At 37.4% G+C, this 25,465-nt stretch overlaps 1 protein-coding gene across 1 annotated transcript in view; it reads left to right on the top strand.

Moving 5' to 3' along the window:
• Positions 1 to 9,174: 9,174 nt before the first annotated feature.
• LOC145662907 (coiled-coil domain-containing protein 6) overlaps positions 9,175 to 25,465 on the top strand; it is a 44,690-nt gene continuing 28,399 nt past the window's right edge. Inside the window, exons 1-4 of the mRNA XM_081728907.1 lie at positions 9,175 to 9,639; positions 13,079 to 13,228; positions 20,091 to 20,323; positions 24,593 to 24,750. Of these exons, the coding sequence (XP_081585033.1) occupies positions 9,409 to 9,639; positions 13,079 to 13,228; positions 20,091 to 20,323; positions 24,593 to 24,750 (772 nt within the window). The 5' untranslated portion in view covers positions 9,175 to 9,408. The remainder of the gene's footprint in view (positions 9,640 to 13,078; positions 13,229 to 20,090; positions 20,324 to 24,592; positions 24,751 to 25,465) is intronic.

Below are 25,465 nucleotides of genomic sequence, written 5' to 3'. Positions count from 1 at the left end.
TGGCGTACCGAGGAGGGGGGTTTGTAACCCCTCCCATTGAGTCCTTCATATACTACATGTCGGTTCACCCAAGGTGGTTTACAGAGCTGATAACGAGCACAGTGTAGGAGAAGGAACCAGAAGTCAGTAGCCCGTAAATCCAGTAGTGAGTCACGTACACCGCTGTGGAAGGTGTTGTGATGAGCAGCTAGTATTTCTGTTAAAGTGACACCTTATTGCGAAGGTCACATATGTGCACTTCCCGATGCAAAATGCAATGAGTCAGTGATTGTGAAAATGTGTGCGGCAAGCAGCAACAACATCATCAAGCGTGCAGTAGGAAGGGTAATAGCGCTGTAAAAGCACCGGCCCTAAATGTCAAGATCAAGTCGTGAGAGTGAAGAAGAAAGGAGTCCAGCCAGGAAACCACGCGTTGTGAAAAACATCAGGGCACCAGTTGTGAAGAAGAACCCACCCACCCAAAGCAAATGTGCCATCTCATGCAGGAAGTCTCAGAGCACAATGTGTTGATTCACAAAGACAATTTGCAAATAAAAAAAAACGACATAAGGCGATGGGCCATAAGTTATCACCAAGGTATATTCAAGAGAGATTCAAGAAAGTTGTATGAACAGTACCTCTCAGATGACACATGGTAGTGGGTTGTCACTCTGGATGAAGCCTGGATCTACCTTGATGACACCAATAAGCCCAGGGCCATTTTTTATTCACCACATGATGCGAAGAGCCGCGGCGAGTCCGTCCGTGAATGTCGCGAGAAGTTTTCGAATTGCTTCATGATGGTGGCAGGTTTCTGCGCCAGTGGGAAGTTGCCAATGTATCGTGTGAATTTCGAGGGCAAGGTAAATGCAGACTACTTTCAAACGAACATCATGGAACCCTTATACAGAACGCACATCCCACAGTTGTATGGCAGGGACACCCAGACGGTGTGGATCCACATGGTCAAAGCATCCAGTCATAATGTTCGCAGTTCTGTCGCGTATTATTGGCGTATGGCCACGGAGACTGATGTGTCTGTTATACCCTTTTCGTTCAAACTTGTGGAGTCACCAGATGCGTAACCAATGGATTTCTGCGCCTTTGGCCTTCTGAAACAAGGACTCACACAAAGGCGTCCCACTACCATAGAGGGCTTTGGAAAGCTTGTCAAGCGGTGTGGTCTACAATTCCCCTCACACACCTTCTACGCGCAATGCTTCAGTGGCAATTGCGTTGCAGGGCGATAGTCCAGGCTCGTGGCCGCCACATTGAGCACAACCGTTGGTGGAGGAAGGAATTGTCTGAGCAGGTGAGCGCACAAACTTTGGACATCTTAGGTGAATTGAATTCTGTATGGAAATGGACAACATTTCAGTTTCATTTAAATCTTGGAAAAGAAACATTCTCTGAGTGCAAGAGGTTAATCTATACATATGACGATACATCACTCCAAATGTTTAGAAAATATTAACTGGCAGAGTATATAGTTATCCTGGGGGCAAGAAAACAAAGGGATTTTTACTGAAATTAAAAATCGTAGTATGGTGGTACGTACCCTACGCATGAATTTACTTCGGAGGAGGGGTCCAAATTCAATGCGAAGATAAATTATTTTCAGATTTGTCAATTTTCGAAGTTTATAATTCCGTACCTATACGTCCGAGCGCAAGTGAACTACATCAGTCAAACATCGGTCCTTACTGAACAAACTTGGGCACAGATCGTTGCAATTGCGTAATTAGGAGGCGCACCATAAATTCGTATTTATGTTCTAAACATCGTGTGCGTGGGTTTTATCGGGGTTCTCCCGTTTCCTTCCACTTTTTTCATTCCACCATTTCATTCATTTCTCATCATCACCGTCTACTTTAGCCTAACCGGCATAACCGTAGGACGTGAAACTCAAAGATTTCATTTCATTTCATTTTCGTATTAAGGTTCTAATCCTTGATTTTTCTCACTTTTATATTTACCATAATCTATTATTTTTTAATTACTAGCTTCGTTTATTCAATATCGACATGATACTTTCAGGATATATTAGTGGTGGGCTAAGGTTTATTTTAAGATAGTTGCATCTGTCTCTTAGCAGTATTTCCAGCCATAGAACTATTTATTTCCAGACTTTTTTTGGTAAAAAATTCCCTTTTTTCCCTTCTAAAATTTGCCTCTTATTTCCTTCTCTTCTATTGGCTACATTCGAACGAACATACCAGATTCTGGAAGCCTCATCCTTGACTTACACAACGCACTATAAAAAGTTTCACTTGGATAATTGGGGACACTACAATTCCGGTCTTACAGTATACCATATTACATAATTTTAAGGATAATAGTGACTTTCTAGGAAAATTTATATATTTTTTTAAAATTACATGCTTAATTTGAGAGATATCATCATGATACTAGCTGAATATATTATTGGTGGGCCAAAGATTACTTTAAAATTGTTTGCTTCTGACTGGTAGCAATGTTGCCAGCTACAGAAAATGTTAATTGTAATTGTTTGTGAAAAATTTGGGAAATTTATCCTTTCCCCCCTATTATTTTAGTGTCCTTGGCTATATTCAAACCAACATACAACTGTCTGGAATCATTCTTGGCCTACAAAACGCACCATAGAGGAGCACGATTGGATAATTAGGGAAGCCGGTGAACCACCATGTATGCTGATTTTTGCTTCTGACGCGTAAGAAGTGCCAAAATTTCATGTGTATTATGAGAGAGTTTTTTTTTCTTTCTCTCTTTGTATGGCAGCCAGCGACTTCAGGTTTTTACTGTAACTTGTCAACATACCAGAAAATTCTTTTTAAGTGACTTGAACCCATGTGGCTTCGGTGTTGCCAGCTAGAAAAAATCATGAAATTCGGCTAGGGAATTAAAAAAAAAATTCACTCCTACATTTTTTCAATAATCCCTCCCGTTAGCAACACTGCAATCTAACTTACACAAAAAAAAAATAGCCATGTCCCTCTTCTAAAATACAAGACGTAAACGATATCAATCGGGCTAACAGTGTTTGGGCAATAAATCATTAACTGAAAGTCTACGAAAACCCCAAAATCGATTTTGTCCCGAAAGGGTTAATGAGATATGCGCGCCAAAGATTTCGGGCTCTAATTTAACGTGAGCCCCCCCCCCCCAAGTTTCTGGGCTGGTCCAGAGAATGAATGGCCTACATAGTACTGTCTACGGGCTGGATGGGCTACCAAATTTCAGCTTTCGTTCTCCCATAGTTAATGTGATATAGGCGCCGAAAATTTGGGGGCTAACTTCACCATAGCCTCCCAACTTTCTGGGCTAGTCGAGATAAAGATCGATGGGCTAACAAATTTCATCTTTTGGGCCAATATAGTTAATAAGGTGTGAAAACCAAAGTTTTGGGGCGTTAATTTAACGTGAGCCCTTAACTTTTTGGGCAAGTTGAGATAATGGGTGTACCAGGTACTAAACTTCATGGGCCTTCCAACCCATTATTGTTTAGCATTTGGGACTCAAGGAACACAGATACAGGGTCTCCAAATGTGAAAATGAAAATGCAATCTTTAAGTTTTATGTCCGACTGTCATCCTGGGTAGACTAAAGGAGACGCAGATGATGAGAATAAATGGAATGGTGAAATGAAAGAGTTGTGGGAAAGGGAAACTCCGAGAAAACCCTCACACACGGTGTTTGTTCACCACAAACCCCACTTTGCGCAAGTTGGTATAGAACCAGGGCCCCGCATCATGTGTGAACCCTCTGCCACTAAGCCACTGCGGCTCAGAAGTCCTCGAGACGAGACAGATAGGCGTATACCTAACGTGTAATTTGTTCGTAGCGGGAATTTTTGTTATGGTATAATTAATTACAAACAATGAAAAACCGAAAATGTGATGTGGACAATCGCGACCGAAAATATAATGTGGACAATCTCGAACAAGCAATAAACAATCTGCGTGATTTGTTTTAGATTTCGGAAAATAGGTTCTGCCAGATTTACGCTTATCGACTGTAATCGTTTATTTATTTATTTATTTATTTATTTATTTGGGAGGGAAGCAAAGTATAATACATTTCAGTCATTGCACATGCAAAGAGATGTTTTATGGTAATTGTTATTTTGCTGAAATATAACTTCGCTATCTTTTATACTTGTTTAGGAGCTGAGATTATTGTCTAATAATTATAAGGAAGATACAAGTTTTTTTTTTTTTTTTTTTTTTTAAGGAAGATACAAGTTTTTCACCTTCGTACAACAATTCATATTTAATAGGCGTATAGAAGGGGCTCATGCCCAAAACATTGGGACTCCATTTCTGGGACCCCATGGTGGGTGTCCCGGTTCCTGACCACCACTGTGCTGAGGGGAATCGGATCTTTCCAACGTCACCATCTGTATGCAACAACTCCATGCTTAAACGAGAAATAGAGTGGACTCGAGCCCAACATTTCGGAACCACATTTTCTGGAGCTTCGAGGCCAGGGCCCAATTTCTGACATTACCGCTTTCGTTAATCGACCCCGACCTTTCAAACGCTAACATTATAGTACAACACCATGTTAAATAGGCAAATAAAAGAGACCTGAACCCAAACTTTTGGGATCTCATTTCTGGAGTCTCAGGTCCCGGAGCTTTCCAACACCACAATATGTATCCAATAACAGCACAGAACAGCATATGAATCTTTATCTGACTTGTTTCTCTAACTTTCTGACAGCCTTTACGAAATAATATCTTTACAATCGAAATATTCGTTAAACATTATTATTATTCTTATCCTTCAATATTCATCATACATCATATTCTTCATTACTTTAAATTCTTCATATTACATAACTATTTTACATCATATTCCGTCGAAGCTGTTTCAAAGTTAGTATTACACTTCTGACATAGTCATCATTACAAATCATAATTGATTCTCAATCCATACCCCTGTAACTTATCCATCCTACCTGCAGCGTGGGTCCTACGCAGTTTGGATTCTACGCAGTTTCGATTCTACGCAGTTTCGATCGTACGCAGTTTCGACGCTACGCAGTTTCGACCGTACGCAGTTTCGACCGTACGCAGTTTCGACGCTACACAGTTTCGACCGTACGCAGTTTCGATCCTACGCAGTTTCGACCGTACGCAGTTTCGATCCTACGCAGTTTTGGTCCTACGCAGTTGCCCTGAAGTAATTTAAGTTTTAATCATGCGCTCAAAAAATATATATTTTTTCTCTCTCTTTAATTTGTTTAACCTGTGCAGCTATAAATTAGGGTTATATTCATGGGCTCCATACGACGTAGAATCAACACTGCGTAGGATCGACATTGCGTACGATCGAAACTGCGTAGGATCGAAACAGGTTTTGAGCTGAATTTTTCGATCGTACGCAGTATCGATGCTACGCAGTGTCGATCCTACGTCGCATTCCCGACATATCGATGTTCGAATGTTGTGGGTGAACAAGCGACAAAACTTTTTGGTTACCTTTATAATAACAAAGCTCCGCCTCCTTTGGAGACAAGGGGGCGCTCGAACCAAAATTATCTTTTCCAGTTAGTAGTTGAGGTATAAAAGATTTCAAAATTTTGTAAACTGGAGGTAGCCCTTGGATTATTTACTTCTATTTTTCCTTATAAAGACAGAATCTCATTTATACTACGTTTTTAGCTTTGAAAATAGCTTGCGGAACTTTTAAATTTTGAAGAGAATGCAAGCAAGCATTGGACTTTTTATTTTATTTTTATTTTTTTAAAAATATTTTTGTAAAAGGTTCAACTCGATCTATTGAATTACTAAAGATTCTGACAAGTCTTCATATTCTTGAAATGAAAATGAAATGAAATCTTTGAGTTTTACGTCCCACGGTTATGCCGGTTAGGCTAAAGGAGACGGTGATGATGAGTAATGAATGAAATGATGGAATGAAGAAAGTAGGAGGAAACGGGAGAACCCCGAGAAAACCCACGCGCACGATGTTTGTCCACCACAAAGTTCACTTGGCGGGGGTTGGGATCGAACCCGGGACCCCAAGCACCAGAGGTGAACCGTCTACCACTGAGCCACCGCGGCCCTCTTCATATTCTTTTTATGAAACATGTTTTTATTTTGCATTTTTGCTGCTGTAGGTCCTTGAATCTATTGTTAAAATACTTGAGTTTGTAAAAGTTTAATAGAATATTATTTTTCAAAATATTTTATGGAAAAATAAAAAAAATACGTTATTTATATTATCAGAAAGTCTGTGTGATATTTCACTTTGCTTGTACCAATCTGCCCCAAGCCAGTACCAATCTGCCCCTACATGGGGAAGATTGGTACAGGTTGCAGACCTTTCTTGAAATGTAATTTATTCCAGGCAGGACATTAATAGAAATAATATTGTACATTGTAAATGTAGCTAAAGAATCACAGTTTAAATAGGAACAAAAAATCATGTTTCTCAAGCTGTCGATATGTTCTAAAATCTCGGGTAAGTAAAAATCGTACCAATGTTCCTTCCCTCTCCCCTATAAGAACTACCAGTCCGCCACGCTACCAACTTCACCACAGAGTAGAAACCTGCATGGTCCGGGCTTGGGCGGGCCGACACTGATTTCTCTTTAGGTCGGGCCGGGCTGGGGCCGATTAATTGCAATTCTTTAATAATTATTGACTTTCGTTAAACGATAATTAGAATAAAGGCAAACGTTGAAGAAGTGTGTCCGTGAAAAATGTTACAAAATAAAACTTAAAATTTATCGGGCCCGGGCCGGGCTTGGGCCAAGGATTTTAAAAAACTTCTCGGGCCGGGCCGGGCTCGGGCCGAATATCTCCAAAAGCTTTCGGGCCCGGGCTGGGCCTGGCCTAGGTACATTCGGGCTGGATTGGGCTCGGACCGAAAAATTCGGCCCGTGCAGGTCTCTACCACAGAGAATACCTTTTGTTGCCTGTCTTTTTCTTAACAAAGCTATAGAGCATGTCACTTGTAAACTTAAGACAACAGTTTTCCTCTTTGTTTCCATATTTCTGTACAACATCTTGGTTATAGAAGCTAATTTATATATGGCAGACAATTTACACCCTACATTTAAGCTAATAAATGCAATATTTTACTCCACTTTCCAGTTCCTTGATTCAACTTCCCCCCTACCAATTATTCCCTCTGCAATCGTGCTCTGTTACTGCAAATCTCTCGAAAACATTATTGCCAGTATACACAAAACCGAACATAATTGTGTTTTTTACTTATATTTCTATTGTTTTATATTTTTTTAGAAATAACTCCTTACATGGACTGCTTTCGATTATCTCCAAGGGTGCCCATCAGGGAGGCCAAGGTGGGGCACTTGTCCCCCCCTTAGAGAAAATTATACTTCGGAATATCGAAAATCCAATAGAATTTTTAGAATAGTTACATAAAAAATGAAATGAAATCTTTGAGTTTTACGTCCAATAGTTACATCAAAATTTGAAACTATATTTGAAATGTCGCTTATGCTTTCCCCCCTTGGAAACCACAACATGGGCGACCTTGATTATCTCCCCTTAGTAATAAGTAATTTTACTCATAGACGTAAGGAAAATGGAATAAAAGCGAAAAATCGTGAGTTACAGTAAACGCGCTTTTTTTTTTTTTTTTTTTTTTTTTTTAGGATATGGGTTACATCCCTGGGGGATTTCGTAGCTGTAACAGTATAATTTCCACGTGCCACTCCCAGTGGCGGTTCTAACTCGGGGCCGAGGAGTAGGGTTACCAACTCTGGAAAATAAAAAAACCCGGCACCCTTCAAAATTTCCTATGTGTGAAATCTAAGTGATTTATCTCTGTTTAGGCCCATCCATGAGAAGGAAATGTGATATCATGAACAAAAGCGCATTAGTACCTGTATTCTGCATATCCTTAGTACATTCACTAGTAATCTTAATAGATACATTTAATAAATGATAAACTGAAATCGGTATTGATAATTTTATTGTATTTGCCAGTAACTGCCACTTCTTTAAGATTATCGAAACAAGTGTACAAAAGTAAATTAATCTTTACGTAACAATTTTGGATTTGGAAAATGAAACTTATTCTTAAAACTTCAACCACAGAAAATTGCTTTAAGAAGTCCTTTTTCACTCTCAATAAATGTATAAAATTCCTTTACAAGTAAATTTCAAATTTCCCTAATAACAGTTCCTGTCATCTCTTTAAAATTATCTAAACACTACACGCATGAATAAAAAATATTAATCGTTGATAGATGGTGAAAGATGACAGGTTTGGATTTACAAAATGAAAGTTACTTTTTAAATCTATACTTCGAACTAGATGAAATTGCTTCGAACTAGGTAGAAATTTGAAAAAACCGGTCATAAAGGGTCTGGTAAGAAGTTTGACCGGTCACCGGGTTTAATCAAAATAACAGCAATATATCCGGCCTGGCCAGTTGGCCAAAAACCGGCCAGTTGGCAACCCTACCGGGGAGGCCTAGTCCCTCAGTTTTGAGTGACAAAAATAATTTAAGCCATTACTTATATATTTTTGAAAGTGTATAATAAACTCATATCCTATCATAGTCTGGGGTCTAGCTGCAGCTCGCATTTTTACCTTCTAGAACTACCACTGGTCGGCAATTCCTGAAATCAATGGTTATAACGAAAACTTTTTCTACACTTTCCCGATTACGTACTATTAGGAGCATCCTTTGGTGATGCATTAAAATGTACGATATTTTCTTTAATATAGGCCTAGTTTGCGCTTACTATCATATTAATTATTTAATCTAATTGTTACAATGTGATATGAAAAAAAATAATAAGATTTGTCAAAGGGGCCCGAAAGTTGCCTAATAGGTGTTCTATTTGCATTTGCCAGAAGTGGATTGTCACACTCATCAAGTACTTCTGCCTTTTGTAAAGGCCCTCACTAAGGGTGATATAGTAATAATAATACACTTTAAAACTACATAGTCGCAATGAAAATATTGAACAGAGCCCGCATCTTTTGTGTAGTGGGCGGAAGAACTGTTTCCGAGCGCACTATTAATTAACTTTATTCAACCAGTATGTGTATTAATTAAAATAAAAAAATCTATTGTCAGGATAATCGATAATGTTGAAACGGTTATATGCGAGATTACTCATGAGTTATTCCATAAAAATTCAAGTTTCTCTTCCGAAATTTCACTACTTGCGCAGCAGACCACGTGCCGGAATTCCAGGTTTTCAGGATAGTTCGTGCCGCCGTCCGACAGGTGGCGATGATAAAGTTACGCTCGAAAGGAGAATTTGTACTTGGCAATTGTTACGAATGATGTGATCTTTTGTAGCTCTTAAACCGATACTTATATCAAAGAAAATAGATCTAGTAGTTGTGCGCTTTTATCTGTGTGTTGCTTTAGTTTAGTTTGAAATATTTTTATTTTTCATAATAGAGCTGACATTCGTTATAACTGGATCCCCTTCATACCACATCATCCCAAATGGAAGGTGCAAACATGGCGGATAGTGCAAGTGAGAGTGACTCAAGTTCAATTGATGGAGGACCGATAATGATGCCTCCATCTCCTGTAACTCGGGAGCAGCTTCAAAAGCGAATTGAATCCTTACAACAACAAAATAGAGTGTTAAAAGTGGAATTAGAGACTTATAAATTACGAGTTAAAGCCCTCCAAGAAGAGAATCGAAATCTGCGTCAGGCGTCTGTGATAATTGTGAGTTTTTTCATTATTAAAGAGCAATTATTTTGTGCGTTTTCATTACAGTATTAATTTAAACAAATGAAAACAACCTTTTGCTATGTTGCATTAAATTCAAAATTACTTCATCGCACGTCTTTTGATAGATAATGGTTTTGGGAAGAGACATAGCAAAACTAAGCCACATGTACGCAATTGATAAAATCGTATATAAATAACAACATAAAGGCCCTAACACTATGATTTGGTCCACCCATACATACTAATTTGTCGTACTCCTAATAGCGTTTCCTTCTTAGTCAACGCTCCGTCTAGAAATGTATGTCACTTAGTAATAGCAGCGGAAGAACAGACGTACAGGTTTCCCATTTTTTTTTTCCTTCCTTTTTAATGACGGTCAATCTTCGTGTTACTCGTATTGACTAACAGCGTAGGAGTATGTTTAGTACAAGGGGTGCAGAAGCACGTAAAAAACACAAAATTTACAAGAGAAATGAATGATGCAAGTATTTGGACGTAACATAACGTAACCAAATCTAACCTAACATAAACTAATCTAATATTAGTAGAAATAAGCGAAATTCTATCTTTTTTTGCAAAATTATGGTGGACCCCTACACTAATATAACATAAACTAACCTAAACTAAACTTGTTTACCAAAATTGTAACATTTTTAAGAGAAAAGGGCTGGACCCCTTTGCCACAGCGTCTTATATTCCACCATCACTATGTTTCCGAAGTTGCAATTACTTATACATTATAAACTGATAGGACATACCTTGCATTTCTAACGCATGAGGAGTTGCATTCTATTGGGAATTTGTTTTTCTTTTTTTCCGGTTCAGATTAAGAATAGTCCGTCAAGTTAAAGTAATATTTGGATATAGTATACGTAAAGCCGCGTCAGTTCCAGAAGGAGCTGGACGCTCATACTTTTAGGGGTTATTCATTGAGTATCTATGAACTTACCAAGGGGGTAACAAAGCGACTTTGATTTACTTGTCGAGTGATACGAAAATAAAAAAGAACGTAACTGTACTTTATAACTGCATGTATAGTGCCCTTCTACTTTATCTATGACTATGTGTATGTGTGTGGGGAAGGGGGGGAATTTAACGCATTTCTTATGTCTTGTGCACATGGATACTTCTTACTATTGCACTACGTAGAAAATTTATGGTATATCATGTAGAAGTGGTAATAGAACACAGAAGAAACGCAGATCAGGGGGTTCCCATTTATACTATTACCTTTGTCTTTCACTTTCCTTGCTTTAAATGATAATCTAAGCTGTTCTGGACAGTTATTACTCTGACGCATTCCCAAATCATTCCTAATACAGATTGAGAATATGCGTTCAAACTGATATGCACGGAAAGTTACTACGTTCTGTTCTGCTACCTGCCATCGTATTATATGGAACTATTTCATCACGAAATTCACTCGGTGTCTTAGAAGTTGTTTCTTACGGTAGGAATTACATTCATGGATGCAAATTCACTTTATGAGTACGACTTCTTACAGGTATGAAAACGCGTATGGACGTATACTGTAAAATCGGTCGTACAAACAGCTCAAACCAACTTGTACTAGACTAAAAGCGAGAATGCTATCTAATCGAGTCTGCAGGAGCTAGCACAGGACCCCACTACGCAAGGTGCGTCGGCAGGCAACAGGCGCGTCAGCGACGGAGGGTAGTACAAGAAAGCACTTAAAAGCGCATAAAATCACATACATTGGGGCACATGTAACTCTATGCCTGTAGACATAAATATACATCATGCAAAAATATTCCGCCAGTGGAAATTAGTATGTCACACAATGTACACATAATGGTTTCACACTTATAAACATAAAATAGTGCATGCTTTCGTTTGATGTAATCCATTTGGACATTTATTCTGGAATTTGTCTTCCGCCTGGTTTCCGACAAAAAGCGTACCGGTAATAACAGCAATGAAAATTTAAAAGTCATCAATTTTTAGGACCGGTCTAAAAGGGTATAATAGAGTAGGGTGGGGTTAGCTTAGCTTAGGAAAGCTCTGACCCATTTTGTTAAAATTAATAAATGTAATTTCTGCTCTGCGTAAGGATACTAACTGGAGCGTCTCTGTACATCTGTAGGCATGTTGAGAATACGAATGCTCGTTAATTTCCTACAATTTAACCATGTGGTAACCTTGCGCGAAGTAGTTTATTTCCGTGCCAAATAGTTCCATGTTTATAACCGCTTAAAGAAAGAAAAAAAAATAGAAACTTCCGCTCTTCTTACATATTATCAAACACACAAACTAGCAAGTGATTAATTTCTTCCCGATAAAGTTTTAAAATTTTGCTACAAACGGACGACCAGCTTTGGAACGTAACCCTCCATTTGAATCAGAGACAATTTTTGTAACTAATATGACGCTTGAGAAAAGAAAAAAAAGTGTTGCCATATGTAAGTAGTGAATTCCGTGTGAAACTCAGTCTTTAAAATGAACTTCACGCTGCAAGTTTGATCTAGTCAGCAATAAGTTGAAAGTTCTTGTGTTGCCCTCTGCATGTTCTTTTTAAATCCCTTGACTGATTTAGGCATATTGTATTCTGATAAAGAACATCTTGTATTCGCTACCTTCTTTTGAGTATGTACGAGAAAACTCAGGTCTCCATTGAAAGATCCGTATAGCTTGTATTGCTGTAAATACTGTAGAAACAATACTTAATCTTTTCAATCGTATCGTGAAAAAAGAAAACAACGTATAATTTATTTGTTTATTTTGTTGTAATTGTCTGTCCTCTTACAGAAATACCTATTATATCATTTTTCTGAGACTACTGAGTATCTTCACAAGTAGCAGTCCTATTAACTAACAAATTGTTATTAATTAAACAGGATGTTACGAAAATGTGTCATTATATTTTGAGAATAGATTTCTCACATCAAAATAGGAAAAAAAGTTCATATGGATCTGTGCTCAAAAGTGGATAGTTTCGGAGTTACAGGGTGCCGAGAACGTGAAAAAAAAGTAAACTGTAAAAGATCACAGCTCCACTACTATGGGGCCTATCGTGGTCATCACTGAGAAACTGGTATGTGAACTATCCAAATATCCATGTTTAAGAACGCTCCAGTATTTGCACACGTATTTTTAGAGAGAGGTAGGTGGAGAGTGATCAAGTACTCCCAAACAGTCTCTCGCAAAATGATTATACAAGCACCAGAGGTTCTGAAAAATGGATATTTGGATAGTTCACATACTAGTTAGTGATATCTTGACCCCATTACAATCGGTCCTATAGTAGTGAAACTACGCACTTCCGGCTATTAAACTTTTTTTTTTCCTTATTTTGACGTGAAGAACCTATTCCCAGAATAATATGACAAATTTTTGTAACACCCTGTATTTCAATAGTGTAATGTATTTGTAATAAATTGCATCAGTGTAATATTGTGTTGTTCTTATTTTGTAGCAAGCCAAGGCTGAACAAGAAGAAGAATTTATCAGTAATACTTTACTGAAAAAGATTCAAGCGTTGAAGAAGGAGAAAGAAACACTTGCTCATCACTACGAACAGGAAGAGGAATGCCTAACTAATGACCTCTCCAGGAAGCTAAATCAGGTTTGATGAACCTTTACAACTTAAAAGTAAAACATTCAAAATATACTCATATGTACTAATTTTATTGCTCATTCAAATAGCGGGAGAAGGAGATAAGTTAAATATAGCAAGGACGAAAAGTGAACATAATTTATTGATTATGAACAAGCAGTGTAAGGATTGACTGTAGTATCTAGCTCTACTATCAGCTGAAAAGAAGAACCTTTGTTTAGTCAAGTCTTGACAAAAGCGTTTAAGGCTCTTAACAAGAAATTATTCGAAACAAATTTGATACACTCACTTCTGCGTGATTCTACAAAGTTTCTTGTCAAATTACGGAGAATAGCACGAAAACCAGACTTCTGTTCAGAGTACAGTTTTGTACAGGACACTTTAAATAATTATGAAAGACGTACTTAATGTTTACAGTAGATGTTACAAGTGGTCACTATTTATCTGAAAATACATCTACGTATGAGATAACGTGTTTCTCATGGATCTTTCCATGTAAGATATCACATATTATGGTTACTCGATCGTCAGGTATTTATATATATATAATTTCACCAAAGGTTACTTTTCTAATGACGTGCTAACAAAAAAAATATCAGATTTTTCATCCGCCGCCATCTTGGATTTTGACTTCTTTTTCTTTACTTCCACGCGTGAAAAATAAAGAGTTTACAGTGGTGTAGGAAACTGTCAGAGCTTACAGTGCTGCACGGTTACTATGATAGATAAAAACGGTTTGTAGTAAGGAATTTTCAGGATTTCAAATGCAACCATCAAAACTACGAACTTTTCCAATTTCGAAAGCCTGTAAGATCAAAAGTACTTGAAACCACAGGATGGGGTTTTCTACACAAGAACTATGGCTAGAAGGATTTTCAGAGTTGATGTAAGTATACCTAAAGTTAGAAGTCCTTCATGCCGATTTTTCCTTCCGACAATCAAAAATTTTAAATTCTTTAAAGTGGAAACAGGAAGAAGTTTGAAATTTTGGTTCTTCCCTATACTCCTACTAGTTCTGAATAAAAGTGTAAATTTTATTTTGTGACTTCAACTGATGATTGATTTACAGGCTCAAAATTCTTATTTGACAGGGTGTGTTTTTATTATTATTATTTATTTATTTATTTATTTATTTATTTGAAATTGCAAAACATCTGGAAAAAAAGAAGTGCTGGGCGATCAATTTTGGAAGAGGAAATTCACCTGTGATAAATTAGCGGGCTCGTCACCCATGAAGGTGAGGGTCAGTTATGAAAACTTACGAGAGGGCCCTCATTTTTTTATTGCAGATTCGGATTCTACAGGAAAACAAAAATTTTATTCGAATTTTTTTTCGATTCCTGATAGATGGCAATGTAATCAGTGAAACCTAGTTTCACTGAGGTTTCTTCAAATGGAAGGTCCAATATTTCATTTCAGAATATTTAACTAATGGAAAGTGGCGTGAAAGATGGTTTTTTATTCGACGTGAATTTAGTTAATTTAAGTGTGGCACAGCAACTAGGTATAGTCGCTGTAATAATCGAAATTGGCTATCAAGCGTTTTATCAGCTACATTTCTCCATAGTCTTGAGTCTAGGCAAAAGTAGTTCAAACACAACAAATGAAGCAGCTCAACGAATGTAGTAAATAAAATTCAGTTGAATACAGTGTCAGTAGTACCCCAGACTGTGAAATAAAATACACTTCAAAAGTAGTACAAAATAAACTGATGAACAAACTTCTTCATTAACAATTACTAGATTAACATCTTCCTCGATGAAGTGGAGACCAGGGTTCGATTTCCGAATGGGGCTTATGTGGTCTGCGCCCGCATGGAGGTCTGCGTTTCATATAGCCTCGCTGCTGAAAGGAGACACAAAACTGAAAATCAGATTAAATCAAAATGAATGGATTGTCAAATATAAAATTATATCGAATAGCTTCTAAGAAACCATAGACGTGGATCATGGAGAGATGCAGCCGTTAAAATACTTGGTAGCCAACTGCGATTACTACACCTAATTGCATTGCCACATTTGAATTATCTGAATTCACGCCAAGTGTAGAGAAGGCTTCTGTACCATCTATTACGAGTCGAGAAAACGTTTTGGGGGGCAAAAGATTGATCGCACATTTATTCAGGAATGAAACGTGACGACTCCCAATTGAAGTAAACTTAGTGAATCTAGCTTTCATTGATTACAGCTCAATCTATCACGAATCAGAAAAAAAAAAAGTTTCGAATAGAATTTACTTATTTTTTTCTCGTAGAATCTGAATACACACTAAAAAAGAAAAAATAGGATCCTCGTTTAAGTTTCCAAAGTTACCCCGCCCCCAGGGTTAGCGAGGGCTAATTTTATCACTTCCTCCTCACTTTTTATTTCGAAATTTTTTTGTTTGTTTGTTTGTTTGTTTCCTTCCAATACTTATTTTTCCAGAAATTTTGCGACTTCAAGTTAAAACAATCACTGTATATGTAAGGATTTTGAAAGCCTGTAAATCGTTCATCAGGAAATGAAATCCATAGTTTCTATTCAGAACTAGTAGGAGTATCAAGGACCAAAATTTGAAATTTCTTCGTGCTCCCGTGGCCGCGGTGTCTCAGTGGTAGAGCGTTCATCTGGGGTGTATATGAGGTCCTTGGTTCGATCCCAGCTCGCGCAAAGTGAGCTTTGTGGTGGACAGAGACCGTATGCATGGGTTTTTCGGGGTTCTCCCGGTTCCTTCCACCGTAACACTTAGATTTCATTTAATTTTTTCTTCCTGCTGTGTCTTTTGAGAATTTTGAGTTCGAAATTTTTCAGGATTCTATTTTTTCGGAGTCAAAAATTGACGTGAACTTCCTACTCCAGCAATTTCTCACCAATGCTGAAAACTTTTTAGCCAGTTCTTGTGCAGAAAACAACATCCTGTGGTTTCAAGTACTTTTTATGGCTGTATTCGACATCTTGAAAATCCGTTTTACCAAGACATTATCGTGCCTTCAAATATGTTCTATGAAAGACCAATATCTCTGCTTTAAAGTAGTGCAAACCGCAATTTTTTATCTTTCATAGTAATCATGGAGCAGCCTGTTTTCTAGACCATTGCAAATCTTTATTTTTCATGCTCGGCAGTGAAGAAAAATCAGTGAAAATTCAAGATGATGGCATATGAGAAAAATCTGAAAACCTTTCACAGTACGTAACCTAAAAACTGATTGTCGAGCAACCCCGTTTGATGATTTGGCATGGAATGACTTAACATGACAACTTGCAGTTCAGCTTGGGAAATGCTATGCACTATATTATACGGAAGTTACGGAAATTATTTGCCCACACCTTCTCTTTTAGATTCCGAATGGTGAAAATCGCTTGTGGCTGGCGCCGGCTACCCGAGTGGATAGAAGTTCTTTCAGATCAATTGGTCTTTTGGAAATATGGACATATCCATGGACAGAGCGAATACATGGACAAATTGTCTTTTCTAGATATCTAATTATTCCTGTATTTTGCCTGTCATCTCAGGTGTCCTCGCAGATACAGGCGTGCATTTGAGTGCAGTCGATCCTGTTGCTCTTCATTTCTTAGCCAGATTTTGAATTGTCAACTCGGCGTGAATCTGACGATTGAGAAACCTATTAGGGAACCTTTCTTCACTTGAGTTGAGTTGATTTTAGTTTAGCGTCCCGTTCAGCAGCGAGGCTATATGAGACGTGGACCTACTGATTAACGTGGAATCCGAACCACATGAGCTCCCGCCGGGAATCGAACCCGGAATCGAGCCAAAGGCGCGTACGCTAACCGCTTAGCCACGAAGGAGCTCCTTTCTTCACTTGAATACAGCATGTTGAATAGTACTACACGCAAGCCAAATTACCTAAAAATTACGTCTGACCACAAGATATCCATTGTAAGGACTAAAATTATTCTAAGGCGGATCATTGCTTTTAGCGTGGCGCGTCGTTGCGACTCCATCCACAATCCCCACATTTTTGAGTTCATATTACATATATAATATGTCTGATGCAGTATCGTATTATAGAACTCCTCTCAAATGTACATTTTGTATCTAATCGGAAAGAGGCGAATTTTTCGTGGTGCATCCATATAATGAGAAAAAGAAACTGCTTTTAGTTAAGATGAAAAATATGATCATTTTGTTGATTGATTCGTAGATAGGTTTTGGAGTTGGTAGTTCTGTATTTTTTTTCTTTCTTTTGAATTGAAGTGTTCGTGGATATCTAAAATTCTGTAAACTGTAACATTTGCGTTGAATTAACTTAACGTGCGTATGTTTAGTGAAGCTTCTTAAAACTACGTGCTTTTTAAATCCTGCGAGGCAATTATTTTCTGCTAATGTTGTTTAATACTTGCGCCAACCATAAATTTTAACCCATTAATTTATAGAGAATAATTTTCTTTAATCAAAATGACTGAATGAATAATTAGATATTGTGATTTAGTTATTTTCCAGACTACCATATACCGTCGCATGAAAACCAGAGGAACGTAACTCCAGTTTCGTAAGTTTAGAGGCGAGAGGACAAAAATAATGTTAGTTTCTTAGAGAGATGTGTTTTTAATAAGATGGTAATTGAGCTACATTACAACAGCTGATCGACAAGAACAGCAGATGGCGTTTCGTTCCATTTACACCAAATGAGGCTTTCAAAATTATGTCCAAACATGAAGAAAACAAAAGCCGCATTTTTGGATTACCTTCCTCTGGTTCTCATGCGACGATATGTGGTAAGTTAATTTTGTGTAGAGATTAAATAATTTACAAATCTTAAAGTAATTTATGTACCAAACTCAGATTTACAAGGTAAGAAGTACTTAAGTAATCATGTAGAAGAATCAGTAAAATCAGAATATGAAAGTCTCCATTCCGTTCAGTGAAAGAAAGAGAAATATTTCCACACATAATTAATTGACTGAAATAATGAAAGTATTGAAACACTTGAAGTGACAACACAATGAAGAAACGGTATATCAGCAATGCAAGAAAAAAACGCGCCGGGAGAAACTACAGATTCACCCTATATATTGTATAAATACAGTATGCGTTTCTCCTACTTCATCACTTAACCAATAATGTGGAATGATAAATACGTATCTTCAGCGTCTTTGCAGAAGGTCATGATAACGAATTTGGCATCCTTACCATCTTAACATCGCGACGCCACCAGTAGTTTTGCTTGATGTGCAACCCTTGTATGGTTCCTGTTGTTCTACATCGTATTTTCCACTAAAGGAGACTGTGTTGAAACAGAACAAATCAATTGCAGTTTTCATGACAGACTTTCCAAAGACTGTTTAGTCGATTGCCCAACGCTCGTTCCAAGAAAGAAAAAAATATAAATAAATAAATAAAAAATGACGCATCAGGTGATTTCACAGGAATATCTGCAAAAAGGATTGCATGGATTCCTCTTTCTCATGCCATCTGCTCAGTCGCTGTTAACTTCGCCGTATGGATAAATCCCCTGTGGATGATAATGCGAGATGTTTTGCTGCCATATTAGGGATGCAATCTCGTGGCAGTATATAGTAGCTCCAGAAATGTTTAATTCGCAATAAACTGCATTGATTTTTAGTTCTTTTGTCCATTCTGGGTAGGTAGCGTCAGTTTGCCATTATAGCAGTAACCACCAACAACCATAAAGCCGCGTTGAAAATTCAGCACGTTCACGTACGAAGAATGATCTATGGAATAACAGGGACAATAGAATATATTTTTATCAATTCCAGCAAATACACTCATACCTCGTGCAAATCACTACGATATTGTCCCCTGCAAGGTAGCGTTAATTCAGCTTTTGACTGCTCATTTTCGGTCTCTATGATGATGAAGAACGCTGCCATAAACGCGAGCTTTATGCGGTTTATGATTGCGGCGGATTGTTTTTCTTCGCTTAAAGTCTCACGATTATGCTCCGAGGCTAAGGGAGACGATGATGATGATGATGAACAACATGATGGAATTATAAAAGTAGTAGGAAACAGGAGCACACTGTAATCGTTCACTACAAAGCCTACTTGGCGCAAGCTGGGATCGAATCACAGTTACCATGCGCCATTGAACAATCAAGTCCCACGCGGCGGAATGTTGTACTGCCCTTGCTATTGTTCTTTGAAACTTTTTTCACGTCATGTCACATTGGGAGTAAACCAGGGTTTTCCTAATATTGGAGTATACCCGGGCGACGATTCCTAATATTGGAGTGCCCAGGAATACCAGGAGTGCTCGTATAGTTGCAGTTCATCACGTTTTTGACCTCTTTCTCTGACACACGGAAACCCTTCACGTCATACACGTTTATTTATTTGCCTAAAGTAGAAAGGGGAAAACATTACCCTTCCAACAAATGTATTTCGGACCCATACGACCATTCATACACATGACAGTAGACTTCCGTCTTAATTAACATACATCAGTTTTGAAGTTACCCGCAATAATTATTCGGGTGTGTTCACACGTGCTGCTAACTAGTGATTGAATGTGTTACCATAAACCTGAAACGACCTTCTGTACTATAAAAGGAATCGTGATATATTAATCTAAAGGTTTTATTCAGTATTTTTGTAAAATGTGTTCTTAAATTTCAGTGGAGAATGTAAAATAGAAGGCAAGAATTAAAGAACTGCCAGCTTCATTATCATTAGTTGCGACACTTCGTGGGTATGTCAGTTGTAGTGTGTTCTAATCTAAATGAAAATTCACATCTAACGCTGCATACAGAACGTAAACGTGTAAGATATGAAGGAGCAGGGTAGTAATAGTAGGTAGAATACTTTATTGAGCTTCTGTTTCTCCGGCGTTGAACATTACAGATTTCATAAGGTATCATTTAGTTTTTTTTAAGTAAAAGATGTGTTGATATTGTTTAAATCGTTCATTACAGCTTCGCCAAGAAAAATGCCGTCTTGAACAGACTCTAGAACAAGAACAAGAATGCTTGGTGAATAAATTGATGCGAAAGATTGAAAAGTTAGAAGCTGAAACCTCAGCTAAACAAAGTAACTTGGAACAACTGCGTCGCGAGAAAGTAGAACTGGAAAATACATTAGAACAAGAACAGGAAGCGTTGGTTAATAAGCTATGGAAACGAATGGATAAATTAGAAGCTGAAAAAAGGTACGTTTGTCGAGGTTATTTTTTATTTATTTTTATTCATTGAACATTTAATTATTTTTTTAATCAAGTACTAGTGATTTAAATTTTAAAAAATCGATTTAAAGCAAGAAATCAACAATAATGATTTTTTAAAAAATCGTGATTTTTTTTCCGACCCTGGTAATTTTTTTTTATGCTACTTCCTTGACTTCTTTAGCTACAGCAGCAGTGTTGTGGGAAAGTTGTCACTGGTCACACAATTCTTGCAACAAATCGTATTATTTTTCCTGTAACAAAATATATACAAGTCTTATGTTGCTTTATTTACTCTTTTGTATTTTGGTTAAACAGTGGGCTAAGTCGGACTTCCTGTTAATAAAGTGATCTTCACTACGTTATGTATTCCTTAAGTTGAAAAACTACATAAGACGAAATAACATTTATTTCTAATTATAATTATTTCATTCAAAACGTAGATAACTGTTAATTTGTCTCAATTAAATATTATTACAATAAAACAGCATGCACAATTGAAATGACTTACATGTTTTAAATACATAACATATGCAGTTTAGTAGCAGAATGAACCGTCAGTTTAGTTGTACTTCAGTTATTAATAAATCTTATTCCGCCACATAAAAGTAAAACGCAATAACTCGAAAACTAGTAAAGTGATAACTCGAAAGACTCAAAAACTCAGTGATAAAATTTTAACTACTTTTTACAACACAAATGTTTTCTGAAAATTTGAGATTTTTAAAGTGAGTCCCTCTTGAGATAATTCACGTTGAACACGCCTGATTTTCGAAAGTAGATACTGCATTCATTGTGTGGAAATCTTAATACAAAATATGCCCGATTCGCTTTTTCGAAGCTTACAGTTTCAGCAATTTCACGCACTTCCACACACCGGTTATTTAATACAGTATCGTTCAATGATTTCTAGTAGTGGTACACATTTTGCAAGTCTTCCACGTGGATCATGTTCAAGGTTAGTTCGTCCGTGTTTAAACCAGATTACAGCACTATACTCTGGATTATAAAACCCAGACGTCACTACCAAATAAAAATTACTCGATAAGACGTTATGCAATTTCACAACAGATGACAAGAATGTACCACACTCAGTTGTCAGTTTGGGGAAAGTCGCTAAATCTAGGGCATTCGATTAGCGATAAAAGTAATTTTTCCGATGGCGACTGTTTTCGTGATACGGTGATTTATTTACAAATCTGGTGGTCTTTGTGCTGCCTACAATTTATTTGTTATTAAACACTTAGTTTGAAGCAGTTTTGATATATGTCTCTTATCAGTTCAAGTAACGACGAGTTCGACAAATATGCAACTTGATCATCCTTCCACATTGTTTTCTGTTAACGTTTGTCCTTTAACGGAGAGCAATTCCAGCATTAAGTGTCCCTTAGTTTTAAGAGCTTCCGTTGAAAGGTACAAGTAACATAGCATTAATAGCAAGCCGATTAGCTGAAAAAGCGTGATTTAAAGTGAAGTGAATGTTAGTTTCTTTTTTAACTTTGTAGGTTTTTAATTTTCTTGTATTGTTCATTATGTTTAACATAAGTATTTTATAGTATCCATTTGTCCATTATGTTAAAAGTATTGTAATGCGCCGGTATTATATAGCTGAGCGACACATTACAAAATGTTGCTGCGAATATTTTAAGGGATACTGGTCCGTACTAGATGATTTAAAAATTGCCCATGTAAAAGAAATTAAATTTTTCGAATCGTTATTAGATAAACAAACTGTTATTATTTGTATAGTGAAAAGGCATTTTGTGAATTTGTTAATATGTATTGTGGAAATACAGGGGATAGACACAAAAAAAAAAAAAAAAAAAATCTAAAAACACTTCGTACAGGACACGTAAGTTTGGCCCTCCACTGTACAACGCGTGTTGCGGTTGCCGATCTTTCTTTTTTTTTTCTTTTTTTTTTTTTTTTTTTTTTTTTTTTTTTTTTTAAGTGTCACGTGGACCTTCCTCTTCCGTCAGCAGTAACCCGTTCACCTGTGAGTGTCGTGGTGTGAAAGTGGTGCGGTGAAATGGGCGACCTGACAGACTTCCAAAGAGGCATGATCGTTGGTGCCCGTCTGGTTGGAGCTTCAGTGGCAACAGTGGCGAACATTGTGGGAATATCGAAAGGCACTGTGTCCAATGTGACAAGGGCATACACAATTCATGGGCAAACGACGTCTGCAAAGCACAACAGTGGTCGAAAGACAATCCTGTCATGTAGGGACCGGAGGGCATTAAAACGGATTGTAGCAGCTAAAAAGAACAACACTGCAATGAGAATTACGTCTGAACTCAATTCCGGCCTACAGAACCCGGTTTCATCGAAAACAGTGCGACGGGAACTTCATAAAATGAAAATTCATGACAGGGCCGCTATCGCCAAACCCCTGGTCACAGCAGTAAATGCGAAGAGGCGTATCCAGTGGTGCAAGGAACACAAGGCGTGTACTCATGAGCAGTGGAAACACGTAATGTGGTCCGATGAATCGACCTTCACCTTGTTTCCAACAACTGGTCGTGTTTTACGTATGGAGAACACCGTCGCAGGCCTATGATACAGACTGTCAGCTCCCAACTGTAAATCATGGGGGGGGGGGGGGGTTGTTACAGTATGGGCAGTGATACCATGGTTTTCCGCAGGTCCCATCATAGCCCTGCATAGAATGATGAATGCTAAGGCGTATGAGGCCATTTTGGGGGCAAGGTTCTACCCATGGCCCAAATATTGTTCCCTGATGGTGATGGCATTTACCAAGATGATTTGGCACCCTGTCACGCTGCAAAAACTGTGAAATCATGGTTTGAGGAGCAGGACAGGAGCTTATCACACCTCCCCTGGATCCCACAATCATCAGATCTGAACATCATTGAGCCATTGTGGTCTGAGTTAGAAAGGCGTGTTCGGTCTCATTACCCTCCACCAGCAATCCTTAAGGAACTGGAGCATGTTTTGAAGGAACAATGGTACAAAATTCCACACACCACGATTCAGGAGCTGTATACGTCCATTCCACGTCGGTTCCAAGCTGTTTTGGACGCAAAAGGAGGCCCCACACCATACTAAGTTTAATTTTCACACTTTTGCAAACGTTTTGGAATTTTTTGTCCAACCCCTGTATGTGTCTTTAAAACTTGTGAGCCTCGGATCGATCATCGACGCTATTCCAACTATAGTTTGTATATAATATTGTGATTAAAATTAAAACCATCAGATAGTACAATGAATAGTTTAACGCAGAGTAATGAATAGTTAACTGGATGATGATGCCTACATGTGTATATTGATACGTGATCCTAGTGGCTTATTACTAAATTCAGCCCTTGACAGAATATAAAGTGATAGATATAATAATAATAATAATATGAGAATAAATACGGAAAATAAATATAATTATATGTGATACGCGTATGTTAATAATGTGTAAATTGATGAAGAAGCTGATAAAAAGAGTAACTGAATTAATCTCCAATAAAATATATCTACATATATGTACACTAGCACGTTGTTTATTGAATAATATATCATCCATTAAATAATACAAGGAATCATAGGCTGCAGGCACATCTGATATGGATAGTAGAGATGATTATATTCTTTACTGTGTGTTATGTCTCCATCCACACAACGAACCTGATATATATAAAACGTAGAAATCGTAATATCCTTCTACACAGTAGTGAAAGTGAGATAGTACAGTATTATGGCTCCAGTTTTTTAGTGACTTCTCGTTTAACGACTTTGTGTCAATATTTTGGCAATACTGACTAATACTAGTGAAAAGCTCTTGACGTTCGGTATGATGCATTAGAGCACCGGTCGGTTAGAATGACATCTACTTTTTCTCCTCTTGAAGTTCTGTGTTGTTTGAAATTCAGATCTAGATTCTATGTATGAAAACGCTTACATGAAGACCTGATGATATTACCATCTTATGATTCCTAGTGTTAACTGTACAAAACCACATATAGATTATATTAAAATTTGAACGTTTTCGTTCAGTAGTACAGAGTTCATATTTTGATGCAGATAGTCCGTGGTCATGTGAACGTTTACTGATCACCGCAATATCCTTGGGTTTTCTTGGGGACTGTCATTTCATTTCGTTATTCATTTCCTGTATCTTGCCGGGTATAACAATGGAATATAAAGCTTTTATTTATTTTTTTCACGTTAAATGCGATAAAAATCATCCTTCCTTAGGACTTTGATGGAAGTAGAAATCTTACTTTATCGAAATGTATTGGATTTTTCCAGGATGCTGCAGATAAAATTAGATCAACCTGTTTCGGACCCAGCGTCCCCAAGGGATATTAATAATGGAGATACTGCAGCCAACTTAAGTACTCATATTCAAACCCTACGTAGTGAAGTGGCTCGTCTTAAGAATCAGTTAGCGATTGCACAACAAGAACGTAAGTAACAAACTCTTAATTTTCGGTGATACGTCTATTTTTATCCAACGTAGAAACAGGTTCTCAGGTTTTATGATAAGCATTTGGATATTTTGTGTACTGTAGTTCGTTATGAAAACACTATAATACTAAAATATTAGTAAAATTCCTTCGGGTTATTGAACAATTTAAGACGGAAATAATTTTGCTTCTTTTCCTTTGAATAATAGGTTGTTACTGGTATAGGGAGTGTATTATTGTTGTCTCTGTGTAAAGTTCAGTATTCTCTTTCAGCACTGATGCTATATGGTTAAAAATAAGATGTTAGTTCCACATATCTCCCACGCGGTTCGAACACAGAAGCTTCATGGCTACGAAGCATGATTGCTAATTATAAGACTAATAATAAAGTATTAATTCAGTGGAAACAGCATTGTCTATCCATCGAAGACGTTCAGTGCTAATTAATACTCTTCCGTAGGCAGAATTTCTCTCTGCTAGTACTACGTAACTTTTATGAATCTAATGAAAAAGGGAGCAGTGTTAGACCTTAGTGTGTATAAAACTAGTTCTCTCTGTTGATAATACAATATCGTATTACTGTATCAGTAATGCTGAATCATTAGCTTATGAATGCCTAATGGACGTACAAACATATTGTTGTAATGCCCGTAATTTGTGTAGAGAGGAAGGTTTTGAAAACGTGATCATAAGAAAGAAACAACAATTACTCTCC

This window comes from Thermobia domestica, chromosome 10, assembly GCF_964235325.1.
Source record: "Thermobia domestica chromosome 10, izTheDome1.hap1.1, whole genome shotgun sequence".
Classification (NCBI taxonomy): Eukaryota; Metazoa; Arthropoda; class Insecta; order Zygentoma; family Lepismatidae; genus Thermobia; species Thermobia domestica.
This window is presented reverse-complemented; position numbering and strand designations above follow the sequence as displayed.